This window comes from Carlito syrichta, unplaced genomic scaffold (genome assembly GCF_000164805.1).
Source record: "Carlito syrichta isolate Samal-C Ts95f unplaced genomic scaffold, Tarsius_syrichta-2.0.1 Scaffold302543, whole genome shotgun sequence".
Lineage (NCBI taxonomy): Eukaryota > Metazoa > Chordata > Mammalia > Primates > Tarsiidae > Carlito > Carlito syrichta.
The window spans coordinates 173,888-183,282 of record NW_007246639.1 but is presented as its reverse complement, the minus strand read 5'-3'; the positions used below and the strand labels follow the sequence as shown (position 1 = coordinate 183,282).

The following is a 9,395-nucleotide window of genomic DNA, read 5'->3' as shown; positions in this document are numbered from 1 at the left end:
GAACCCGCGGGCTCAGGCAATCCACTCACCTCAGCCTCTCAAAGGCGCGGGATTACAGGCAGAGCCACTGAGCCCAGCTAAGTTGAATTTTTATGAGTTACATATTCCAGTACATGACAGATTTTAACACTTAGCAACCAATATTCCCAAACTGTCATTATTTTCATCCCTCTTATAACAAGGAGTCTTATACTTACTTGCTGCTTCCAAAAGCTCTGGATGAAGAGAATATGGAATTAAAGGATCTGGCAGATCTGCAAAGAAAGCTTTAAGAGCTCCGGCTACAGCATTTACTGTTACTTCCATTGACACTAGATTGATAGTATGATCTACAAGACAAAATTTACAATAAAACGTTAATTTACTACACAATTAAGCTGAACAGCTTTTTTTTTTTTCCCTTTCCTTTTTTTTTTTTTTGAGTTAGAGTCTCACTCTGTTGCCCAGGCTGGAGTACAGTGGCACTCTCACAGCTACCGCAGCCTCAACCTGTTGGGCTCAGGCGATCCTTCCACCTCAGCCTTCTAAAGTAGCTGGAACTATAGGCGCAAGCCACCACACCTGTATTTTTTTATTTATTGTAGAGATGAAGCCTCAACAAGTTGCCCAGGCTGGTCTCGAACCCCTGAAGTTAGGCAATCCTCTTACCTCACCTTCCCAGAGTGCTGGGATTACGAGCTTGAGCCACTGCACCCGGCCTAATAGATATTTCTAGATCAAAAGATTAATTTAAGTTGTCTCATTGGTCACTTTTCTTTTTAAAATATAGAGGCCAGGCTTGGTGGCTCAGCTTGTAATCCCAGCCCTTTGGGAGGCCAAGGCAAGTGGATTGTCTGAGCCTGCAGGTTTGAGACCAGCCCGGGCAACTTGTCCAGACCTCATCTCTACAATAAAAATTTAAAAATAAACCAGGTTTCGTGGCTCAGCCTGTAATCCCACGCCTTGGGTGGCTGAGGTGAGTGGATTGCCTGAGTCTGCGAGTTCAAGACCCGCCTAGGCAACTTGGTGAGACCTCATCTATACAATCAATCAAAAAATTAGCCGGGTGTGGTAGCGTGCGCCTGTAGTTCCAGCTACTTGGAAGGCTGAGGCGGAAGGATCACCAGAGCCCAGCAGGTCGAGGCTGCAGTGGCCGGGAGTGGCCACTGCACTCCAGTCTGGGTGACAGAGTGAGACTCCAACTCAAAAAAAAAAATTAAAAATAGCTAGGCATGGTAGCAAGCGCCTGGAGTTCCAGCTATTTGGAAGGCTGATGTGGTAGGATCACTGGAGCCCGGCAGGTCAACACTGGGGTGGTTGTGAGTGTGCACTCTAGTCTGGGCAACAGATTAAGACTCCAACTCCAAAAAAAAAAAAAAAAATATATATATATATATATATATATAAAGTTTTGCTCTGTTGTCTCTACTATAGTGCAGTGACACAATCATAGCTCACTATAGCCTCAACTTCTTGGACTCAAGCAATTCTCCTACCTGAGCCTCCCATGGGGCTGAGATTACATGTGTATACCACAATAACCAAGCTTTTTTTTTTTTTTGGTAAGCAACGGAGTCTCAGTATGCTGCCCAGGCTGGTCTGGAACTCCTGGCCTCAAATCATCCTCTCACCTTAGCCTCCAAAAGCACTTGGATTACAGGTGTGAGTCACTGCACCCAGCCCATTTTCTTTATAGGCTGACAAACTACACAAATCAGGGAAAAGATAACCAAGCAAGAAGCATTTTCTGTCATAATAAAAATACTTTTAGGCTTATTGGTGTATTGAAGAACTTCCCTAATACCTACTAATATCTATCTTCTCTTTCATTTATTTTGTTTCTATATGCTATTTATAAGAGACCATGCTGGGTGCACTGGTGTGTGCCTATAGCCCCAGCACCTCAAAAGGCTAAGGGAGGATCACTTGAACCTAGGAGTTTAAGTTCAGCCTGGACAATAGAGAGAGATCCTATCAGTTAAAAAAAATTAGTAATTTTTTAAAAGGCCATAAAGAACTAGAAAGAATTACACACACAGGTTGATCCAAAATTTTTTTGAGTGCAGACAGATGGTCAAAGAAAATGTTCAATGGAGCATCTCATATTGGGGATGTGCTTACTTAGTAGCCAAGTATAATGTAAATATTCCAAAATACAAAAAAACCCTGAAATCCAAAACATTTCTGGTCTCAAGAATTTTGTATAAGAAATATTCAACCTGTATAAATTCCAATTTGGATCTTTTAACTTTATAGATAAAATTTTTATATAAAACAGTTTGAATTTAAATTATGAGTGAAGCCAGGTGTGGTGGCTCATGCCTGTAATCACAGCACTTGGGGAGGCTGAGGCAGGAGGATCACTTGAACTAAGGAGTTCGAGGCTGAAATGAGCCATGATCATGCCATTGCACTCCAGCCTGGAGAGAGACACAGAGTGATACTCTCTGTCTCTCAAAACAAAACAAAACAAAAAAGCTTTTATATATATATATATAATATATATTATCAGTGAAGTTTCAACTTAAACAAGAATGGAACATACTAAGGGTGTATCATAAGGCTAATTTGATATAAAGTCACTGAAAACTACAGACCAGCACAAAGAAAAAAATTATCCCTATCATCCCTCTATTGTTTTCTTTCAGCCCTTTTCTATGCATTAAAAGAAAAGAAATTCCACATCATCTATGTATTTTATATTGAATCTCACTTTAAAGCAGTATCCAAAGTTATTAAAATTTCACAAGCAACTTTAAAAAAACACTTTGTTTTTGCCAGGTGACATTTAATTATAATGTAATTTCAAATTTGCAGAAAGTTTGCAAAAACACTACTAAGAATCACATATATTCTTAACCCAGAATCACCAATTGTTAACATTCTGCCCTAAACAATTTTAATGGCTACAAACATTTCCCTAGATTAAACAATTTACATAATATTCTGTTACTGAACATTTAGATTTATTTCATTAAAAAATATCACTTATGGGCCGGGATCGGTGACTCAGCCTGTAATCCCAGCACTTTGGGAGGCCAAGGCAAGTGAACTGCCTGAGCCTGGGGGTTCAAGACCCACCACGGCAACTTAGCAAGACCTCATCTTTACAATAAATCAAAATTTAGCAGGGCGTGGCAGCGCACGCCTGTAGTTTTGGCTACTTGGAAGGCTGAGGCAGAAGGATCACCGGAGCCCAGCAGGTCAAGGCTGCAGTGGCCAGGAGCGTGCCACTTGCACTCCAGTCTGGGCGACAGAGTAAGACTCCAACTCAAAAAAATATATATCACTTATGAAGATGCTAAGATAAACACTTGAATGTATTAAAACTTATTTAGTCATATTAAGAGCCTTAGTATTAATAACTACAACCTTGCATTTATTACTGGAAGTGAAATTCCACCAATTTAATAAAGTCTAAACAGTTTTCTTAACCTAGTATTTTAAAAAATTGGGATACTACACTATGTAACACTCTGGCAACAAAGTTACACACACACACACACACACACACACACACACACACACACACACACACACACACCACTCAACTTTTGCCATTTCAACAAACATAAGTATTATTTTATATGGCTATCTAGTATTCATTCTACTTATTAGTCACATGAGTGGTTCCCTCAACATTCTTTCTGAAAAAATTACAATGCAACGAATGGCTTAGTAAGTTTATCTTGGTACACTTATACAAATATTTCTGTAACATAAATTCCTAGAAGTGGAATTTCTCTAGCAAAGTCACTTGAATTTTAACAGATATTCACAAACTGCCTCTCCAAAGGCACCCACAAGCAACAATGTACAAGATACCAGTTTACCAATGATCTTTTTCGTTCTGATAATAAGACAAATAAATACATTTGCTTTAATTTTATCATTGATCAAGGCCAAACATATTTTCATATACTCATTAGTTGCTCTCTTCTGATGTGAACTGCTTAAGCTAGCCATGAGCATTCCACATCCTCCTCAAGATTATAGTCTGTCCCCTAATTTTGTTTATGCTTTATCTACACTCTCATACAGAATTTTTACATTTCAGTAAAATTTACATCTAGATCTTCTAGTATATCATCTTGTTCATACTTTCTAAGTTTCATATCAAGTTTAGGCTTTTCCCTACAATAAGACCAAAAAACATTCATTTTTCTCCCTAATACTGTAAATGTCATCTTTTACATTTCAATCTTTGATTGTATATAGATTTTATTTTAATATGAGTAGAAGGCCAGGCACAATGGCTCACACCTGCAATTCCAGTACTTTCAGAGACTGAGGGAAGAAGATTGCTTCAGCTCAGAAGTTCGAGACCAGGCTGGGCAATAAAGAAAGACTGCTACAAAAAAATTAAAACAAAAAATTAGCTGGGTATGGCAGCATGTGGCTGTAGTTCCAGCTACTCAGGGAGGCTGAGACAGAAGCATCACCTGAACTCAGGAGGTTGAGGCTGTAGTGAGCTGTGATCATGCCACCGTACTCCAGCCTGGATGACAGAGTGAGACTTCAACTCAATTAAAAAAAAAAAAGAGTAGGAAATTCAGCCTTGTTTTTACTCCTAATGGCTTGTTATTCCAGTATCATGAAAAACTTTTAAAATAAATATTGTCTTTGATATACAAAGGTCTGATCTATCAGAAGTCAATTTATTGCTTTTCTAAATGTTGTGATGATGATTTATATGGATATAGTATTTTATTTGTGAGCTAGCTTATTGGGCTAGGAATATGAAATTTAGGAAGAAACAGAGTATATGGGCCATAAGATATCTAACCTTACATACAAGTATTTGTTTTATTGTATTCCCTACAACCTCAGGGTAAGAAATAGTTTCTCATTAATTCAAGAACAAAAGCCATTTTACTGCTTTCCATTCCTTTTGGGTCTATGAAGGGCCTTGCTTCCATACGGAATGACTGCTTTTTTTTGTTTTTTTTTTTTGAGTTGGAGTCTCACTCTGTTGCTCAGACTGGAGTGCAGTGGACGCTCCCGGCCACCGCAGTCTCACCTGCTGGGCTCTGGCAATCCTTCCACCTCAGCCTTCCGAGTAGCTGGAACTACAGGCGCGCGCTACCACGCCCGGCTAATTTTTTGATGTATTGTAGAGATGAGGTCTCACCAAGTTGCCCAGGCGGGTCTTGACCCCGCGGGCTCAGGCAATCCACTCACCTCAACCTCCCAAAGGCACAGGATTACAGGCTGAGCCACCGAGCCCGGCTACGACTGCTATTTTAGTACTTTCTTATTTACTAGCTCCTCTTCTGTCTTCACATTTACATTAAAAATACATAAAATGCTATGTTTTCTTGACCCAACTCCCTTTTACTGTTATTTTCAATCTATTCTTCAATTACAAAAGTATTTTAAAATTTTCATGTCATCTTTTTTCTCTTACAAATTCCCAGTACCCCTCCCTAACTCAAAGGCTCTAAAGTAATCAATGACTTTCTTGCTAAGTGTGAAGACAACAGACTTTTCCTAGCTCTCCTGCACCTTTTCTGTGGTATCTATTCTATTTAATATTTTATTCCATTCCCAAACTCTTTCCCCTCAACATTCAGATCCCTAGGAAGTTTGCAAATGAAAATCAATCTTCCCATCATGAATTTGAATAAGGAAAAGAGTAAAACAATGATTTCAAGTGACTATCTTTTTACCTTGATCAAACTGCTTTTGAATATTGTCTTGATCAGTTTTGTTCCCGCTAACACGGTAGAGTCCTTCAGTACATAACCCTAAGAGAACAAACAAATAAACATGCTTTTATAAGTACATATATATCAATAACAAAGACGATACTCAATCCTGCATACAACTTAGTAACAAAAATATAGTAGTAAAATAATTCTAAGCATAACTTTTTAGTTTTTAATTGTTTAAATTTTTAATATTAAATTTTTTATTCTTATTTATTTGTTTATTTATTTTTTCATTTTTTTTTTTTTTGAGTTGGAGTCTCATTCTGTCACCCAGACTGGAGTGCAGCAGCTGCTCCCGGCCACCGCAGCCTCGACCTGCTGGGCTCCAGCGATCCTTCCGCCTCAGCCTTTCAAGTAGCTGGAACTACAGGCGCGTACTACCACGTCTGGCTAATTTTTGATTTATTGTAGAGGTGAGGTCTCACCAAGTTGCCCAGGCGGGTCTCGAACCCGCAGGCTTAGGCAATCCACTCACCTCAGCCTCCCAAAGGTGCGGGATTACAGGCTGAGCCACCGAGCCCGGCTTTTTTTATTCTTAATACTTTAATATTTTAGGCGGAAAAAAAAAAAATCAGTAAGGGGATCTGGAACCTCAACTTGATGCTTAACCAAATGGACTTAACAGATATCTACAGAACACTCCACCCTACTACTACAGAATACACATTTACTAATCACCAACATGAAACACACTCCAAGGTTGACACATTCTCAGTCACAAAACAAACATAAATTCTACAAGATCAAAATAATACCATGCATCCTCTCAGACCACAGTGGAATAACAATAAATATCGCCACCATTAAGATCCCCCAAATACACACTAAGACATGGACACTAAGCAACATACTGCCAAACAACTCCTAGGTCAACATGGACAAGAAAGAAATTAAAAGATTCCTGGAAACAAATGAAAACAAAGACACACATTACCAGAGCCTCTGGAATGCCTTGAAAACAGAAATGGCAGGGAAGTTTATAGCTCTATACATACATCAAGAAAACACAAAGATCACAAGAGTTGGAAGGGCAAGACCACCAAAACAGTAACATCAGCAGAAGAATCCAGATCACCAAAATAAAGGCCCAACCTCAGAACATGGAAGACAAAGTCATACACAAAAAAATCAACAAAAAAGTTAGTTCTTTGAAAGAATAAATAAATAAGATTGATGAGCCCCTAGCTGGATTACCAAGAAAGAAAAAGCCCAAAACACAATTAGGAATGCGAAAGACAAAATCACAACTGATTCCAAAGAAATTCAAATGATTATCAGGAACTACCATGCACACCTGTATGGACCAAACTCAAAAATCTAAATGAAATGGAGGACTTTCTGACATTACACAACCTTCCAAGCCTGAAACAAGAAGAAATTGAAATCCTCAATAGACCCAAGAAATTGACTCTGTTGTAAGAAAGCTACCTATAAAAAAAAGCCCTGGGCTATACCGCTTCTCAACTGAATTCTACAAAACATACAAAGAGGAACTGATACCAATGCTTTCAAAGTATTCCGGGCAATTGAGAAAGATGGAACTCTTCCCAAATCATTTTATGAAGCTAATATCACACTGATAACTAAACCTGGCAAAGGCCCAACAAGAAAAGGGAATTACAGGCCAACCTCCCTGGTGAATATAGATGTAAAAATTCTCAACAAGATTCTAACAAATCAAATCCAGCAACACATCTCAAGAATCATCCACCATAACCAAGTAGGCTTCATTACTAGGATGCATGGCTGGCTCAACATTTGCATGACCACAAATTAATTCAATACATCCACAGGTGAAAAAACAAGAACCACATGATTATATCATTTGATGCAGAAAAAGCTTTCGACAAAATCCAGGATCTTTTTTTGATAAAAACCCTTGAATACCCAGGCATAGAGGGAACATTCCTCAAGACAATAAGAGCCATCTATGATAAACCCACAGCCAACACACTGCTCAATGGACAGAAGTTAGAAGCAGTTCTCCTGAAAACAGGAACAAGACAAGGTTTCCCACTCTCATCCCTCCTGTTCAACAGTGTTGGAAGCCCAAGCTAAAGCAATCAAGCAAGATACGGAAATCAGGGATATCCAAATAGGAAAAAGATAAAGTTAAGTTATCTCTTTTGCAGACAATATGATCCTATACCTTGTAAACCCAAGGGAGTCTGTCAAAAACCTCCTTGCCCTGATAAATGGCTTTGGCAAAATTGCATTTCTATACACCAACAACAAACAGAGAGCCAAATAAAAAGCACAATCTCATTCAGGACACATACATACACGAAATACCTTGGCATCTTCCTAACCAGATAAATGAAAAGACCTTTACGACGAAAACTATAAAAGAATACTGAAGAAATCAAAGATGACACAAACACAAACAAATGAAAACATTCCATGCTCATGGATCATAAGAATCAATATTGTTAAGATTTCCATCCTACCCAAGGCAATCTACAGATTCAATGTGATACCCATTACGACATTCAGTTCCAGACAAGATGAGTACACCTATTTCTTTCTATACCTCCCTCTAACTACAGCTTAAAAACCCTGGGCACAATATATAAAAATCAAACATAATAAGTCTCTGAATGGTAGCTAGAGGAAGTTGGATTGGCTAATTGATCTTGAAACTTGAAGAATGACATGACAGTAGGTCCTGTTTTTTTGTTTGTTTGTTTGTTTGTCTCTCATATAACCAAACTGGGCCATAAAGAAGGCTACAACCCAGAAATGCCAATAAGCAAAGGCAAAAACAAAACAAAACAGAAGCTAAACAAAAATGACAAGAAAAAAAAGGCCAATAACAAGAAAACCCTGGTCTCTCTAATTAAATATTAGAAAAGGTATAGACTAGCAAGAAAAAGATCTTTTTGACTATTATAGCTCTATCAAGCCAAACAGCACAGAATCCCTCCTTACCCTTGGAGGAAGGTTAACTGTTAAGTGGAGGCTAACTGGGTAAGTCTGTGCTTCCTCCCCTGCCGATCAGTAACAAGGATCCCCTTTATCTTTTGGGAGTGTCAGCAGAAGCTTAGTAGAGAGCCTTAACTTCCACTACCACTCCCTGCTAAGAGGTGCCCTACTCTTTCCACCATGGTATTATCAGTGGAGGCCAAGTGGGGAGTCTGGACTTCCACCCTCACCTTGCAGCCCTCCTCCCCTGCTGGTGCAGTGTCAAAGGAAGCCTGCTAAAACAGAAGATGTTTTAAAAACCCAATGTCTCATAACATAATATCTAAAATGTCTAGAATACAATAATAACAAAACAAAAATCTCTCATCATACCAAAAACAAAGAAAAATCTTACCTTAAATGATAAATGACAACTAACAGACACCAACACAAAGATAATAGTTGAGGAATTATCTGACAAGAATTTTAAAGCAGCTATTATAAAATACCTCAATAACCAATTGCAAGCGTATTTGAAATATGAAAGATTCACTTGAAAGTTTCAACAAAGAAACAATATACAAGAAAGAAATGCCCATTTTAGAATGAAATACAATAAAAACAAAAAACTCACTGAATGGTCCTAACATCAAGACTAAGTGAACTTGAAGATAAATAAACAACAGAAAAAAATGAGACTAAAGAAAATGAAAAGCCACAGGGACTTGTGGGACAATAATAAAAGATTTCACATTTGTGTCAATGGCCAAAAGACTATACTAGTATACCTTTGCTAAAAGGGGA

The 9,395-nt window shown here is 38.4% G+C and overlaps 1 protein-coding gene across 1 annotated transcript in view; it reads right to left on the bottom strand.

Annotated features, from left to right (window-relative positions):
- The window catches only part of LOC103259159 (rho GTPase-activating protein 5), a 92,487-nt gene that overhangs the window by 18,299 nt on the left and 64,793 nt on the right, over positions 1–9,395 (bottom strand). The window contains exons 4-5 of the mRNA XM_021711740.1: positions 5,649–5,726; positions 198–329 (exon numbers count right to left, since the gene is read on the bottom strand). Of these exons, the coding sequence (XP_021567415.1) occupies positions 198–329; positions 5,649–5,726 (210 nt within the window). The remainder of the gene's footprint in view (positions 1–197; positions 330–5,648; positions 5,727–9,395) is intronic.